This window comes from Necator americanus, chromosome IV, assembly GCF_031761385.1.
Source record: "Necator americanus strain Aroian chromosome IV, whole genome shotgun sequence".
NCBI classification, from domain to species: Eukaryota; Metazoa; Nematoda; class Chromadorea; order Rhabditida; family Ancylostomatidae; genus Necator; species Necator americanus.
In genome coordinates this window covers 26050131-26068701 of record NC_087374.1, presented here as the reverse complement: position 1 = coordinate 26068701, position 18571 = coordinate 26050131, and the positions used below count along the sequence as shown (strand labels likewise).

Sequence of the window (18571 nt, the reverse complement as noted above, 5' to 3'; positions counted from 1 at the left end):
CACATCACATACATACACACATCACATACATACACACACATCACATACATACACACACATCACATACATACACACACATCATATACATACACACATCATATACATACACACATCACATACATACACACACACACGCGCACACATCACATACATACACACACATCACAATGCATGCACACACATCGCATACATACACACATACATCACATACATACACACACGCGCACACATCACATACATACACACATCACATACATACACACACACGCGCGCACACACACACACGCGCGCACACACACACGCGCGCGCACACACATCACATGCATACACACATCACATACATACACACACATCACATACATACACACACACACGCGCACACATCACATACATACACACACATCACAATGCATACACACACATCACAATGCATACACACACATCACATACATACACACACATCACATACATACACACACATCATATACATACACACACATCACATACATACACACACATCATATACATACACACACATCATATACATACACACATCACATACATACACACACATCATATACATACACACACATCACATACATACACACACATCACATACATACACACACATCACATACATACACACACATCACATACATACACACACGCGCACACATCACATACATACACACATCACATACATACACACACACGCGCGCACACACACACACGCGCGCACACACACATCACATGCATACACACACATCACATGCATACACACATCACATACATACACACACATCACATACATACACACACGCGCACACATCACATACATACACACACATCACAATGCATACACACACATCGCATACATACACACATACATCACATACATACACACACACGCGCGCACACACACACACGCGCGCACACACACATCACATACATACACACATCACATACATACACACACACGCGCGCACACACACACACACACACACACGCGCGCACACACACACACACGCGCGCACACACACATCACATGCATACACACACATCACATGCATACACACACCACATACATACACACACATCACATACATACACACACACACGCGCACACATCACATACATACACACACATCACAATGCATACACACACATCGCATACATACACACATACATCACATACATACACACACGCGCGCGCGCACACACACATCACATGCATACACACATCACATACATACACACACATCACATACATACACCCATACGGCGTAAAACTTCTTCCAATACGACGACGCGAAAGGTACTCGTCGAAGACTCTGACTGACTATGTACAGGACGCGAAAAGCTACCCAGACATCTTTCCTTTTTATTATTTCTCATTAATTTTTTCTTGCACTAGCGCATGAATAGGACTATATGTTGTTAGTCGTATATTGAAGCCCTTTCCCACTAATTTTATGGTTTGTTTTGCCTCTTTTTTCTTACTTTGAGGCTCATTCATGAGGGAGTCTGATTCCAGCCTGCTTGCAGTGCCCTCGCTTGAACTGAGCGCGACCAGGCATTCTAGAGGGTGCCTTGGGAGCTATTTTGACATGCAGGTATCTGTCGTAATGTTCCCACATATTGCAAAAAGGTGCAGCACATTGTCAAAGTCTAAAGACTGAAAGCTCAACTGCCTAAAAACATAGAATCTTTACAACAACCATTCGTTTCGTAATACTGAACTGCCGTACACTGCCAAATGAACTCTAACAACCTTTCCTGTCCAGATTTCGTTGAAATCTGTTTTGCTGTTCCGCTTGCTGCGGTACAGGAAACACGCACCAGAGATCGGCCCATCATCAGCATCGAAAATAACACCATATACTGCGGCGATTCTGATGAAAGGAAAGTAGATGGCTGTGAGGAACGACTATAACAACCTAGTGAAGAACAACATGCAACATGCAACATCGCCTAGGTGTGTTTTAGCACCACTGCGGGATCGCAGAGAACGTCAACCTCTGAATTTCCGTCTGGTCGACTTATGTGAACAGACGGGTCTCATCATCGCTTCCACGTTCACAAGTAATCACCGACGGTAACAGCTTACTCATCAAAGGTCAGCCCTTCGACATCTGAAGAGTATTGTACCTGAGCTGTATGCTGAAGAACGGCAGAAGTTCTTCCTGATTCTGGGTCATATCTTCAAAGTTCACTTCAGTTTACAGGAATTGAATTTCTCCTTTCTTTTTCTCTTTTTTTTGTAAGTATCTGCATATCTAGCCTTCTTCTAGGATGGATTTTGGGATTTTTCCATGATTCCGAGTAGAAAAGAACGCTGATCATACACGACTACACAAAAAATCGTCATAATACAATACCCGACAGTACATACACACTGTTACCACGTTGTCGTGTTCATGCGAGTCTGAGTTCTTACATAAAACTGGCTAAGGATAAACGATGGGTTGCTCAAGATAAACAGGTTGATTTTTATTACAAATCATATCGTAAGCGCTCTATTGCATTCCATCTACCTGAGAACAAATTAAGCAGAAAATACAAAACAAAAACCGAATGAAGCCCTCCGGGCTTTGACGAACGAGCAGAGTCATCGGACCCGAATCTGATCTAAGCGCACAGATTTTGGCGGATCTTATTTAAAAATCAAAATATTCAAGGTCAGAGGTCTAAAACAGCCTTCCTCAATTCAGAATTGGTATCGCTGCAACTTTTGCTGGCCTTCCCGTTTCCAGCTCCAATCGTAATGCGGAGATGGGCACGAACCCCACTGCATCACTTCGATCGCCACCGCTTACGCAAACGCACCAGGCTTTTCAGGCTGTTTTGACCTGATTTTTGTTTTCTCAACGAAAAATGTACAAATTCAGTCTAACATTCGTTCCATATTGTATTAGTGAGTTAATACAATGCATAGTCAAACTTTGTTATATCAATTTACCCTTAAGGAATTTAAAAAAACTACCTAAACATTCAATCATAAGAACTATGAAAAAATCAATGATCATAATAAAACACGCATAAGTGAATGAAACGACTGACATCAGGGTACCAAATACGTAGCTAATGCGATAACAATGATTCCAAGTGACACCTTCAGCATCCTCCTTGGTATTAAAACTTGAAGTGCTATGGAGATCTAAGCAAAATGGAGAACAAGAAACTGAGAGAGGAGGAGAAGAGAATAGATCTGTGAATGCAAAAATATATACATGTGATGCACACCAAATCTGAACACCGATAAAATCAAATACACGTTCAAAAAAGCTGGATGAATAAAATCCGGACTTACATTTCGTCACTGTGACTTCGAACCAAATAAAGCACATATTCAACTCGCCTAATAAAAACTAAAATGAAAATTAGCAGATATCCTCATTTTTTCAACGAATTATAGTGAACAATTATTGCACATAACAAAGGAACCTAAACAAAGCCCGTACACAACAATGGTCATTGGAAGGTCAGATGAAAACATTCTCAGAGCAACTTACATAGGATATTTTTCGAACTAGGCACGATTGCAGCCGGTAATGAAATCATTTTTATATCTTACTTGTTCCGTTTCCGATCACAATCACACCCCAAGTTGTAGCAAAGATTTCTTAACTTCTGCCTTCAAACTATTTCGAACATGACAATATATAAGAACCCTGTGTTACTCGACGTTTCAACTCGAGACCTTGAAGGAATTCGCTTCAGTATTGAGCATCAGAATGCTTTCAAGAGAAAACATTGGCGATGCAGTAAACCACTTTTTTGTGGTTATGATTATTCTAATCAGAGCGTCGTATGGCAGAAGTATGGAAGTTTTTGGAATAACTTCTTCCCCATTCAATCCAATTCTATGATGTCTGGAATAGTTTGAAGAGGCGGAGGGAGCCGAAGTCGTTGTGTAGAATCAGGAGGGATCGTAATCAGAGGAGGCTGCCGTGGAACTGAATAGTGTTAAAAATCAATGCAAGAAGACGGAACAATTTGCAATTTTAAGTGTTAACAGTTTTGTTTTGGCAGTTTTTCTTCATTATGAAACAATTTTCTTCGAGCCGTTTCCTTTTGCTTTCCTCACAGCAACACTTTTTCAAGTGTCCAATAATGTTACAAACAATAGGAGAGTAAGTTTTAGCACTCTTTTTTCAATGTGAATTGTACAACTCTACTTTTAAAATTGTACGGAGGAAGACTAACTTGTGTCATAAATGGAATCCTGCGCATTTAGAAGTAATCCATTACTGAGGCGTAAGAAAATCCCATCGCCACTTCGAATAAGCATGGCTTGAGTGTTAGCTGGTACTTCACGCATTTCTGATGGATGTGATACGATAGGAAGACTCAACGCTAAATTCTTCGAGTAAGACGTTTTTAGGAATAGATTTTCATATAGAGTTAAGCAGTTAAAAAGAGAAAACGCTATCGCTTGCAATTCAACTATACTCGCCTCGATCGGTACTGATAAGCTGCACACTGCCTCTAGTGTTCGAGGAGGGCTCAAAAGCCACGGCAGCTCCTGGAAACGGTGGGACGCGACGAGTTCCTTCACTCAGAGTGTTCATACGATTTCCAGCCACTAAGAAAAAGACTAAAATTAGAGAAAAGCGTACGACACAACATACTGCAAACTCACACATTCTTCTACCTTCATTGGCGCTGTTAGTTGCGTGTGTTAACCCCATTGGATACGCGGCATTGCCACTTAAAAGATATTTTTGAAAAGTAGAAACCCTGTACTGACAGAATAATCGAGAGAACCGAAAGATCGCTAATAACAAAATCCTCGACGAAATACCTTACCCAGGTTTTGGAATGCGGTCTAACAAATGCGGCATTGGGGTCGCACGCAATGGAGGAGCGTTGGCGGGACTGAAATAGGACGTACAGTAATGTGCATTACATGATCACATGTTTCAGAGAGAGAGAGAGTATGTATGTATGCATGAGAGAGCATGTAGAGATGTAGAGTCCAAGACTTGGTGATAAGATGTACCCAAACGCAAAATTTGGCGGGAACGGTGTCCCCAAATAAGGTCTCGATGGTCTGGGGTGTCCTCCAAAATGTAATCCAGTCTCGCTGTCTGGGTTGAATAACGGTCCGTCAGAATAAGAAAGGTCGAAGGACTGAAGCAAAAACAAATATGAATTGACGAAATGGTGAGAGAACATCGAAAAAAAGAGATAGACGAAGCAAATCCAAGCTGATTACCTCTTTATATTGTTCCCTTGCAAACCACAACTCAGCTTCTTTCTTCTCTTCTTCACTCAAACCTTCTTCTCGTTCAAGCATCAACGATTCGTGAAGAAACGGCTCCTTAATGTGTTGAAAAGAAGACTCCAAAAACCTTTGGACGCTTGGAAAAAGAGAAAATCACAACGTACTTCAGCAAGCATTTCGCTTCTACTCTTTACTACTGACTCCAGCACTTCATCGCCGAGATCCCAGCTAGATGTATCCCATTTGTCATGAATCACATCCAATGCTTCCTAATACAAAAAGAATAAGCTTCGTTCAGTTTGGTTCGTGTGCTATTAATCGCTTGCAGCTTATAAAGAAACTGCACACAAAATGAAACGGGAAAGAAGTAATACTGAACTTACGTCGTACATAAGAAGCGTCTCTAATTCTTTCTGTGTGATGTTAGCGTCCACTTGTGCATCGTCCACTACCCTCTCTGTAATCAGTTTATTGCTTGAAGAAACTAAACTTACAAGGCCAAATAAAAGGCAGGAACCTACGTTGGAGCCCATGCTTGCTGATTTGCCGATTAAAGATTGCCTTCTCCATACAATTATTCAGGATAAGGCGATATATGTACGTGCGTCTTTGCTGACCGTATCTAAAGGAAGAGACTGTCAAAATAAATAACAGTTACTCATAAATGATCTCAACCATAGTGAGAAATCTTCAAGAAAAAACCAAGTCCATTTAGACAAACTCTGAACTTAAGACGTTCTTAAATTTTTTTCTCCAACGTACGTACAAATTGCACTTTTAGCCGCGAATTGTAGAGAGTAACTGTTTATGTGCAACATATTAAAGTGTACAGTGGAATTCAAGACATCACTTTCTTCTTTCATGAATGTGTGTTAGGCGAAAGGAAGATATCCTTTCGAGCTTATGAGAGATTCTCTGACATCATCAAGAGCAGATCCAGTAATTAAAAGTGACGTCAACCGAATCTCTTGAGTAGCAAAATTCGGAAGCTCGGCACACTGCGAATAACATGCTGAGTGTAAAATTTTAGTTTCAACGGAATACTCAAGCGTAGCATTTGCGCTTTTTCTGAAGAGCACGTAAAGAAGGCGAGATTATCCTATCCTCGGCAAAGATGGGAGTAGCACGTTTGAAATTAGGCGTGGCTTGCGTTTGCGCCTTTTTCAAAGCAAAACGTGAGCACAGACAATAAGGAATAGAATAGCTGCAGATCCCATTTTCCTTGTATTACTCCCGCACCAAGATAATTAAGAATTCACATTACACTCGAAGGGGTACCGTAGATGGCATCTTTCACTTAAAGCAAGAATTAGTTAAAATAGTACTGGTGAAAGTACAAGATTCACATTCAGAGATTCCAGATCGAGTTTTAAGGACGAATTTTGTAACAAAACAAAGAACGAAGTAAAAGCTGAATAGATAATCACCAGCACTTAGTAGGAGAAGCGACTTTAAACAACAACAATCTAGCTGTAGGCAGATATAAGCTGGAATCCTACCAAGAAAATATCGACGACCCTACCCGTACTTTTTTCATATGATCAGCATCAGATGATGGGAGCAATAGGAAAAAGTGCAGAAGAAACAGCAAATGCACGATCGTCGATTTTAAAGCGGAATGGAAAATTTGTAATGTCGACATGAGAACAGATAATCAAACTGCCTCATCTCGAAAACATAACTTTTTTCATCGATAACAGGGAATTTAAACTTATAGAACACCGACACGAATAGTGATTAACTTGAGGGGAGGTGCAAGCATAGAGTGGTGCGGAATGTACAAAGATGAAGTAGTTACAAGATTGCGACAAATAAAAACAACTTCGGAGATATAGAAGGACAAAGGGTAAAAGATGTGTGTAAAAACACAATCTGCCACTTTCAAGAAATACGGGAAAATGAAAACAAGCGAACAGAAATAATGTGCTGAACTAATTTGGTTGGAGTGCACTGTTGAGAAATAGAAGTAGCAAAAATTGTGCCGCGGACTATGGGTAGCACTTTCACTTTCTTCATTCTCTTTCAGTTTTTTCTGCCTATATCTCCATTATTTTCTCTAAAGATCTCAATAACGATCAAAGCATCTAGTTCTGAAAAGACTACAATTCGATCGTTTCCTGGGTACATCTTTTTTCTCCGTTCTATCTCTGGAAAATGTTCATCGCTGTCGTTACACCTGATTATTTTTCATGAACGGTTCTAACACCACAAATCAACAACTGATAATCCTAAACAGATTCTTTTACAGTTACCAGCACTGCCCGTTTTTTGCGAAAATTACATCAGCGTCCCTGGAGAATGACCCTCGTGCAGTTGTTCATCGTAGTATTACTTCACATCGTTCATTTAACATGATTTGTTTCTGGCGTATGACTATCCTCACGCGACCTTCGCTTGAAGCATTTCTCAACAGAAAACTACGGGTTCACGTAGAATCAAGCATCATACACGTACATTCTTGAAAGCGAGGTAAAACAAATTCGAGAAGAAAGAGAATGCTTAAGTTCGTAGGCAACGAACAGAAGAGAGAGGCCAACCTGTACACTCTGCAAACAGCTTGTGCGTCATGACATGGATTCCAACATGCGTCAAATATTATGCATCTACTCGCTGACACCTACAAATTGACGACGTTGTATATCAGAATGGTTTGTTTCTGAGGCCTCAGAATAGGTGCGAACGTTAGCAGCCGGCAACGAATGAGAAGGAAAAAAAAAACTCACCAGATTGATGCCAAGGGAACCTGCTCGCGTAGATATCAAAAACAGATGCACATTAGGATCAGAATTGAATCGATTTATCAACTTTTCTCTTTCTATTCCTGGTGTACTTCCATCAAGTCCTATATGTTTTGTTTACCATAATCAACTCTACGAATTGCGTACACTATGAAGTAGCAAATCTTACTGAAGTAATTTATCCCCTTCATCCACGCCGTCCTGTCTGTTCTGGTTTGCAGCTTACGACGTCTTAGATAATCTTCTATAAGATCCAACGCTGTCAAATTTTGGCTAAATAGAAATAAAAGTGCTCCGTAACAGACTGTTGAACAAGGCCTTAATAATGGCAAATTGACAAAAATGATACCTGAATATCAACATCTTCTCTCCTACTCGAACGGTTGCATCCAGTAACTCCATCGCTAGCACCATCTTATAACCGTGTTCGATGTTTCCCGTCTTGTACGAGGACATTGCTGTTTCAGCCTTAAAATTTAAAATCAGCAGGGAAACCATAAAAATAAAGAAGCTAAGAAAGAATAGGCCAGGAGAGCAGATTGGAAAGGAAATGTAATGATTTCGCAAAAAAGAGTAGAATAAGTAGAAAGTGGCGAAACCGAAATGGAAACACCTCATAGAAATGGAGAGTAACGTAAAAAATTACGGGAAACAAACAAAATTAACAAACCCAGTCATACTGCAGCCCTTGATCATTCTCTATAATATCAAACTCTTCTTCCATCACCCTCTGAATAGTTTTCACTTTCACTCTAGTGGCACGCTTTCCTTTTATAGGTGGACGAACACTGCCATCACGTCTGGTATCCCTAGAAAAAACCAACAATATATGGAATGAGATAATCTAAATAGTTACAGATGAAATATACAAACGCTAAAGCCGCACATGAAACTAGGACTGCCTAAAGATTCCGGTGGTCCGGTAGCAAAAACGCCACTCCATAGGGTCTGATGCGTGATATTTGGCGCTTGCATAACTTCAGAATTCAAAACCCGTTCAAGAAATGAAGTCCCGGATTTAGACTCTGAAAATCTAAGAAATCAAACAGAAATATGAAAGAATTTATTAGGACATGCCTGCGTAAGGTGAACTATTGTACGCTGGGCTCCACATAAGTTTAGAGTTTGGTGTTTGAGATCCGTAGCTTGGCCCAGGTAATGAGTTACATTGCGGTGGAACGTTTCCACCGGGATACGAAGTATTGAAACTTGTTAATGTGGTACTGGTAGAAAACGGTCCTGACTGCCACAGAGTGGAACTCGGTAAGTTGCGCTCCTGCGCTTGGCCATTGTAGTCGAGAGGATCATTTACCTGCAAATAACAAAGAACTAGAAATCACAATTTAAAATATATATATATATATATATATAAGGGAAAGGAGAAAACTTTTTGGAACTGGAAGAGAGAGAAATTCTGAAGGATGACGTAATCGCCTTGTAGTAGCTAGAAGAAAGAAGGAAACCTTGCTACTTAGTTATATAGAACACACTTCTTTGACATTATTCTTCTTCCTTTCTTCACGTTTCCTGTCGAGCGTTTGAGCGAGAACGTCGGGGTGATTCCATATCTAGTAAAATCTTACGTATAATTGTCACTTATCTGTTAGATTTTGAAAAATCTTGTCCTGACTTCCGAGAAACGATCAAACGCAACCATTAAACACGTTACCTTTGAGCAAGCTGCAAACGCCTTCAGTGGATTGAAGACTGATGTATTTCCTGTACTTATTTCAGCGTTAGCGTACATCACGAAATTCCTAAATACTTTACGACGTAGTGATGAGAACTACCCAAATAAATGGAAAATCGTACCTGTACAACGCATGTTGAAGAGGGCTTTTACGAAGAAGAATGACAAACTCCTTATTTTCTGGTAAAATCGCTTTCAGAAGGTGATGAGTTCTCCTAGAAAATGGCATTTAATAAAAGACACTACGAGGAGCACTTTCTGCAAAGAAAAAGCAAAGGTAGTCGTATTACACAAAAAACAAAATCTAAAAGTGTCAATGTTCCGGAATAACTTTAAGTTACTGCTTGTCAAAGAATTTCGTAGAAGCTGATTGAAAGATTTAGTAAAATCTTACCTCTGGATGAATCCCTTGAGCATGTTGTTCAGAATGTGAATTCGCTGACGTGCTATTTTAATATCCCCTGTAAAATGTTAAATAATAAATATATGACAGCGAACAGAAATTTGTTAATTTATACGATGCAAAGAAAACGAAAACTGAACATGAAAACAGCAGGTTTCAGAAAAAGCACTCCCAGTCTGTCGAAGAGCTATTGTTACAAAATTTCTTCTATGGGTACAATTTTCCTTTGGAAATGTACGAAATTACCCTAAAGTTCTCCTCCTAACTTCTGAAGTTCTTTATTGAACCTGACAAAAATGGGTTGATCACGATTTTGCATCCGTTGATATTCGGTTTTGCTGTACTCGACCGAAGAGATCGTTCCCTCAAGGAGAAAGGGACAAGCTGTCTCACCCTCTTAAGTGAAATAGCGTGTTTAATCCTTCATATACGTTTATACAGGATACGTTAATGTAAACAAAAAACCGCTGATGAAGTCTTTTTCGGAAACCTGGTAAGCCTGCCTCAATCTCCCCCTTGCGTAATATCTTTATCGTAACAGAGCCTGAAAAGCGATTTAAAGGCATCACCCCTCAAATCTGGAGTGGTACGGATTTCCGCTGGAGTATTCGTATACTGGATCGTAGATTATTGAGAGAAGGGTGATTCCGTCCATTTCTTCCTAATTGCCGCAGGAAACGTCCTGGAAGATACGGCTTCGAGCGTTCCGGCGCACTATTTTCCACAAGGAGTTCGATTGGAGCGCGTCAGCCCTGTGCACTCGCGCATCTTCCGGGCCGTTTTTTACGACAATTAGGAAGAAATGGACGGAATCACACCACTCTCCATAATCTACTATCCCGTGTACAAATACTCCACCTGAAATCCGTACCACCTCAGATTCGTGATATGCTGCCTTTAACAGGTTCCAGTAAGTGAGTGTTTGAAAAGTGATTATCTCGAAAAGTCGCTTCAGAGAAACGAAATCTGCGATGCTTTTCTTTCTAAAATCCCATTACTTGCTGTCTTTGGTGCACCATACCGTGGAAAAAATTCCTAGCCATTGTTTAATATACTAAAGTTATACTCGACAACATGCTACGATGGCTTCTATATCCGTTAGCTCCACCGCGCCACTTCGAACGAAAGCACTAACGCAACTGTACTGAGCTTCATGTCGTCTTGACCCGATTACAGCACTTGAAGTCTGTACGCGAAAGAAATCCCAATCCTTCTACTACTAACGTGAACTACCAGATATACCAAAGGGAGGACATGTTGTTACATGTTTTGTCCCAGCGAAGAAATTCGGGGTTTAATTAAAAATTTTGTCCATATTGTAAATCGTATATAAATATATATATATATATATATATGTATATATATGTATATGTATATATATATATATATATATATATATATATGTTCATATTGTATATCGTATGTAAATCGTATGTGATGGGAACGGTGCCCTTTTCAACCCGACCAAGCATGCAGTTAAGAAGCGGAAAACGAAAACGACTGACCAAAAAGAAGAGAAAAACCACGACAGCACGTGAATGTTGTTAGACCAGGGGCTTTTGTGAGGTTGAGGAGAACGCTTACAAAATTTTTTAAGGCGCACTTAAAAATGCACTTTTAGAAGTATTCTAAGAATAGGGCAGAATCGTAAAAAAAAGAAAAATTCGTGAATTTGAAGAGATTTTCTTTCTTTAGAAGGTAGACAAGAAATTGTTGAGAGTTTAACAAAACTGCTAAGTATTTCCCGTCAATCTTCTGGAAATAATTTCTCGAAGACAGTTTAAAAAGGTAAAAAAAAACTTGGAAAATCATTTAAACGTACGTGCAGTTGAGTCTATGCATTGTCCATTTTTGATAGGCTTCTCAAATTGGAGCGAAAAAGTCTTCTTTGAGCCAAGGAAATCAGGTCGAACAAAATCCACCATGCAAAAGTATTCCATGAGATTGTTCTGCAGCGGATAACCGGTAAGCACGATACGACGCCTAAAAATGTCCATAAAGAACAAATGAGTATAAATAAAAAAAGAGCAAATAAACTAACTACACACCTCGTCTTGATAGCACTAAGGGCAGAAGCTATATCTGTGTTGAGATTTTTGATTTTGTGTCCTTCGTCGCATACGACGAGGTCAGGTCCAGGATCAATCAGGGATGTACGGATTACGGAAAAAAGGAGATAAAAACAAGTCAAATTTGCATCATGTCGCCGAAGTAACCCTCACTGTCATTAGCTTCTTTTTTCACTCGACCATCTGCAGTGAATCCCTGATCGAAATCGTCAGGTTTTTGCTCGATTTCAGGACGGAGAGTCTGAGAACGGAAACCTACTATATTACTGTAGCAAGACACTCTTCTCTTACTTTTGAAAAGTTTAAGCGCAGTACCTGTTGTGCGTTCGGCTTAGATTTGCTGGTCTTTTTAGGTTGAGTAGATCGAATCAACAGACGAAACATCTCATAGCCAATCAACAAAACACCACCCTTGAGTGACCAATCCTCTGGAAAACAAAATCGATGGACGAAGAAGAGAACAAAGTGTACAAGATTTCTCGTCCTCAGATAGTCAAACCGGGAATTTCCGCGCGGTGATGGGAAATGTTCAAGAACTAGCACTGGCTACTTATCCAGTCATTAGTACGAAAACGTAAAAAAAAACAGACCTTGAAAGAGTCTTGTGAATTTGAACGTTAAGATAAAAAGCCGCAATAAGTTCGATTAAAAAAAATCATATAGCACTTGTCCAAGCAAATGTTCCATTTCCTTGAAAGAGATTGTACTTCATACTCTGACTAGGAGATATAAGATCGCATAGAAGAGACAGAAAAAATATAGAGAAAATGGTGAATAACTATTGTCGAGTCTACATGCAAGATAAAATAAGCAATCTGTGACGAATCGTTGAGAAAAACAAACAACGATTACCGAGAGACATAAAATTTTGAGACCCTGAAGTGGTGATTCCCAAAAATCTTGATATACTTCCTTTACTTGACATAGTTCAATGTCAAAATTCTCCACATCCCAGCTCGGAATGACAAATTGGTAGGTCATTTGTACGGATCACCTTTATTCCTATAAATGTATGCGATGTTATATACATCCTAAATCCTATGTATAGCCAGCTCACGCTCCAAAGCATGTCATCTGAATCAGATCCCATGAAAACTTTTTTCCTCCTCCAAACTTCATCAATCTAATTAAGGTCAGATTTAAGATGAGCTGTTTCTTATTATCTACTTGATAATAAGAAACAGCTCTCAGCTTAAATCTGGTTAATTTGGTTTCTCGGCGGTCGTCATGATGACGATGCCACACTTCCACAAGCAACCCTACATACAACAAAGACGTGTACATTAAAAACGAAATCTGAACTTTGAAAATTGATTATCGTCGCAAACAAATGAGAAGTCGCATACGAAAATATCATCCTGCTATCCAATCGACATTTTATCTATTGGGTGTTAAACTTCTTGAGCTCAGAAAAAGCGTTAAGCACTTACAATATCAGGGCGCTACATTCCTTATATATGTCACATAGCCTTTAGCATTGGTAAAAACTGACAGTAGAGAAGAAATGCGTACTGTGATATGGGCTAAAATGTCAATTGGCTACTCCTCTGTTGGATTATTTCCATTCCGGTTTCCTAGTCCAGAATTATTCCTTAGCCCAAAGATTCTACTTAGCGCTTATGCTCTCCTCGCATGACCTTTGCTTAGGCGAGGATTTCTTTGGTATATAGTACAAAATTCTGCCATCTCTTAATTTCCATTTCACTCAAGAACCATAATGTCAATTTCTGAAATGAATATTTGTGACAGTAGCCGCTCTTGAATAGTTTTGAACACAATTCGTCGGACAATTATGCGTCATTCAGGGTGCGATCAATTGACGCAACTAACAGAACTCCATCTCCTTCTACTTATTGATGCTTTTCTTGTGATAGAGCTGTAAAACAACATTTGATATGGTTGCAAGAGGTCCTCAAAAAAAATCCCACTACCGCTTGGGTATAATAAATCGTAGAGTATAAGTTAAATAAAGAAAAAATACAAGACGGAAACTCTAAATAATACTAACGACCAATAATGATGATGATAACGATGAAGAGACTGAACTCCCAAAAACACATTGTTGTGAGAATAATCGATTTCCGATTGGAATGTCTTTTTGCTTGTAAGTCATTTCTTGAAGCTTGGTGACCAAATTTTCATCTTATTTCATTTCTATTCTATGCTGACTTCTTCGCTGAATGTCTTACCTCATGAACCATACCCAGGACCAAATAATTAATCATAGTTAACTAAAATCTAAGGTAACAAAATAATGAACTGCGCAGAATGCACACACACACACACGAAAAGGAACTGTAAATGTTAAAAAAAATGCTATTGACTGCAACAGAACCACTTCCATTTCAAAGAAGAGACGATTATTCGTTAATTTTTATATGTCGGAAATATCAATTGCTTCATTTGTATGATCAAATATTGAGAACGAAAACAAAATTCAATGAAACGAGTTATCACTTACCGATCATATTCACTCGTTGATCGAAGGTTTTTACAGAATCACCTAGCAGAAAAACATCGAAACGACGGCCTATTTCACCACTTTCCATGTACCTAGGAAATTCACGGTTCAAGAAATCGCACGACTTCCTGATGTTTGGAAACCTACCTCGGCATCCATTTTTCGAACTCATTGTACCAATTCTGAATGGTATTCACTGGAACAATGATGAGTATTTTCTTTGCCTGCGTCACGCGCATGAACACTTCCACAAATGTAATAACCTGCACAAACAAATCATCAAACATCAGAGCTGATAAGGAACAAAAAAAAATCAGACAAGTGATGAAGAAGGAACCACCTGTATAGTTTTCCCCAGTCCCATGCTGTGTGCAAGAATGCATCCAAAACCTGGCGAAGTTTTGAATTCTTGCAATGACTCAATAATATTGTCATACCTAGAGTCGAAAGAAGAAGAGTGTTACAAAATGAGATACTTAACCAACTAAAAATCTCAGAAAGTAATGTGATTCTTATACTTCAACAGGAAAAGGACATACATGAAGCGAACTCCACCGAGTTGATGAGGCTGTAAAACATGGTTAAGGTGCGACGCAACGTGCACATCGGGATCCTCGAACCCATGCCCTTAAAAGTATGTCGCTCGTTTATTTTTTGTTTCCCACATACATGTTCGTGAAGAGGGATTTCTAACCAGCGTTCACTAACAGGCGACCAGTTGTGGTCAGCTCAATTTTTTCTAGTTCTTGAGAATTTCTTCGCTTTTTCATGCGTTCTTTTTCGATCTGATGTTGCTTCTCCATCTTTTCTCGATCCAACTAAATTAATAAGACAAATGGACACATGTTTAGAGGGATGTTATTTAACTTGGTCTCAAAAACGAGTACCCGATCCTTGTCCGAAAACATTAATCTTGAGCGTTTCCCTGAAATTTAATATGCATCATAAACCGTGAACTCTAAGAAATCTCTCTTAATGCAAACCATAGTCGTAGCTGTACGGAAGAGTTGGCGGAACTCGACGGGGAACACCGATAGTCTCTTTTTCGTCTTCATCACCGCTTGAGAGCTCAATGACCTGAATACAGCGGACTAGATCTAGGAGTGGAACTGACGGTTGGTATCAAGGTGAGACCACCGTTAGCTCAACTGGGACTGCAGCGCTGAATGGTGCTGGGGAGAGAGCCCTATCGATTCAAACTGTTACTCTTCACTACGCTGCTTCAGACGCACCCAATTATGCAACTGCGCCGAGCCTCAGGCCGTTTTGACCTGACTGTAGGTATCGCAGCAAAGCGACTACGACAGTCGGGGATGTGACTGACGACAGCATGAAGTGACGACTCTAGATATATTTTCCTTCTGTGATTTAATGCTTCGAAAATTTTGTTAGTGTTTTCGAAGCTTTCTAGTATCATCAGCATTTTTAAAAAAAGAGGAACTCAATTAGCCAAGTCTCAAATTCTCTTCAATTGCAGTTGTAGATTAAACACAATCGGTCAACCACAATTGATCACATATATCACACAAAGAAAACCGAACAAATCAAATGTCCTAATGCTTGAGTGATCAGTACCATCTTTGTTTCCCAGAATTTCAACCAAACCATAAAATAGGAACATAGATCAGAAAGAAAAGTGAAAGAAAATTTCTCAGGGGAAAGAGAGCTGAGGAGCACCCCAAACACTGATCGCAATAGCTACCTAACCTGGTTTCTTGAGGTCTGAGACATAAACAGGGTTGTTTAATTTCAACCTGATTATTATGTAACTGGAGCCTGCAATGATTTCCAAGGATGAATTTTGCGAGTGGTTTGCTGATTTAGAATTGCTCTGGAAGTAGCACCTGTGACCCAAATGCGGAAATTCTCGTAAATGCAAGAAAGGGGCGAACGCGAACGGTGAAGATGCTCACTGGAAGTTCGAATACAAGTACCACTACAAAGTTATTATGCTAACTGATGAAGTTGCTAATTCAGTTGATACTTCTTAGAGGTTCAGAAGTCAAGAAACCTGCTTAGACAGTCGTTACGACCAGCTTTTCGGGTGTCGCAATTTCTCAAGAGAAAAGGAGGAAAAGCCATGATATTTTCAGAAATCACTCGCATCATGGAATATTTGGACTCACTTGCTACCTAGATGAGAAGAAGAAACTAAAATCATCCACTAACGAAGTAAGTTAGAAAAAAATTAAAAACTTAGAAATACTTTCTCAATACTACGAATTCAAAAAGAGTTCCATCTGTTGTTAATCAAATTAGTAATGACGATACAACAAAAAAACCAAAACACCTTCTTTCGTTTATCCTTATTATTGTCCTCAAAAGATGCTACAACCCGAGAGGTATAGCGGAAACCTTAGCGTTCACTACAAAATTCATGTGCATTTTTGCAAGTTTTTCTAAAAATAGCTTGAATACATGACTTCATCGCCGAAATGCTCAATGAAACATCTAAAAGAACAAAAGAAAAAAGTAGAAAGAAAGTTGCACACCTCTGGCTCAGCCTTTGAAGCTGATGGAACGGCTCTACATCGAATGTTAGAAGAGTTGATATTCTTCTTATCATCGACAATACCATCTTCATCGTCTCCTATCTGTAAAAATGGGCAGAGATAGCTGAGCAGTAGGAAACTTTAGGTCCGCGAACCAAGAGGTCTTAAAGAAGAACAAAAACAACTACCAAGCAAATGACTTCAGGATCAAACGCATCAATTACTGGGAGCGGAGTGATCGGTTTAGGCAACATAGCCGCCATCTAGAAAAACAAGAGAATGTCAAGGACCGCGAACGATACACTCATAGGAACGAAGTAGATGTACCTGTTGGATATGATCATTTTCTCCTAGCGCCTGCTTTTGCCTTTCCAGCCTCTCCAAGCGCTCCTTCTCCTTACGTTGAGCATCTAGTGCTGACTGATTCAACAACGCAACATTGTCAAAATTTGTTCTAGAAAACCAAAAGTTAACAGTGGCTGCAACAAAAGTGGACCATTTAAATGTAAACCAACTGAATGTGCTTCCTCTTCTGAGCCTTTGTTCCAGTTGGTATCTTCACATTCAACAACTCGGATTGTCTGGCGGCGGTGAACTTAGTTGGTATTTCTTGTGCAGATTCGACACTATCTCGTCGGCTCTCACCCCCTACAACCACAACTGTGTTCCTCAACATCCGCAACTATGCATAGATAAAAGCGACATTAGAAGTGGAATTACCGTCTTCTTTTGTCTCGCTGATAAGCCGACTGTTCTCCGTTGTTGACGAGATTCCGCGATTAAGACTTATAGAAAGCTTTAGTGACCCTCCTTGGGACATTTCGTTGCTTCTCTACATTGGATGGTTACAATTAGTTAACTTCTGAAAAACAAAAGCCTTCTGTCAATTATTTAAAAAAAAAACCCTTTCAACTGTAAGATGCGTGGTGTTCATATTTAAAAGTCTGGAATGACCAGGAAAATATTATGAACATGGACAACTGTAGGATCTAGAGTGAAAAAAAGCAAAAACTAGAACAAACACAAAAACTAAGCACTGGCATCCGCTGCCAATCTCCTACTGTCGTCGCCCGTCCATTACGGTGCCTTGGAGCATCGTAGCCCACAAACAACCTCTAATATGTGTGTAGCTACGTATTTGCGCGGTAGTTACTGCCTGAAAAATGTATTCTTAGGATTCAGAAGACACACTAACCACTTCAATCAACAACTTAGCCACAATCATAGGAAAAAAGGTTTAGAATATTCATTGAAGTGAAAAAAACGATGTTCATGAGGTCGTCCTTCTGTGCTCATGGTGGATGCCGTAGAAGTCCAATCACCACGGCTTGAAATATTGCAGGAGAGGACTTTTGCTAGAACTACTGGAGCAGATGGTCCTGGCACCACTCTGGCGATGGAACAACCAATGAATCTGACCGCATCTTCATCGTTCATGCACAATTGCACCGAAAACTATCGAAAAGAAGTGATTCCGTGGGAAAAATCTGA

At 39.7% G+C, this 18571-nt stretch overlaps 1 protein-coding gene across 2 annotated transcripts; it reads right to left on the bottom strand.

The window, feature by feature from the left end:
- Positions 1–3852: 3852 nt before the first annotated feature.
- On the bottom strand, positions 3853–18305 carry RB195_002721 (uncharacterized protein; the record flags this gene model as incomplete). Of its 2 annotated transcripts, XM_064200110.1 has the most annotated exons (38): positions 3853–3956; positions 4207–4356; positions 4457–4585; positions 4643–4710; positions 4810–4878; positions 5003–5133; positions 5219–5323; positions 5392–5496; positions 5611–5684; positions 5749–5849; positions 7765–7844; positions 7951–8069; positions 8135–8238; positions 8315–8433; positions 8636–8774; positions 8852–8990; positions 9043–9277; positions 9456–9533; positions 9635–9722; positions 9778–9870; positions 10050–10116; positions 11881–12041; positions 12107–12140; positions 12281–12368; positions 12443–12555; positions 14589–14680; positions 14736–14851; positions 14929–15025; positions 15128–15215; positions 15283–15406; positions 15476–15513; positions 15572–15665; positions 17081–17182; positions 17269–17343; positions 17408–17534; positions 17596–17728; positions 17801–17912; positions 18276–18305. In XM_064200110.1, the coding sequence occupies 38 exons, from the start codon at positions 18303–18305 to the stop codon at positions 3853–3855; spliced, it is 3921 nt and encodes a 1306-aa protein (XP_064055991.1). The 2 variants fall into 2 exon arrangements, with proteins under 2 accessions (XP_064055991.1, XP_064055992.1); XM_064200111.1 differs by lacking the exon at positions 18276–18305 and having other exon boundaries at positions 17801–17900.
- Between the last annotated feature and the right edge of the window lie 266 nt (positions 18306–18571).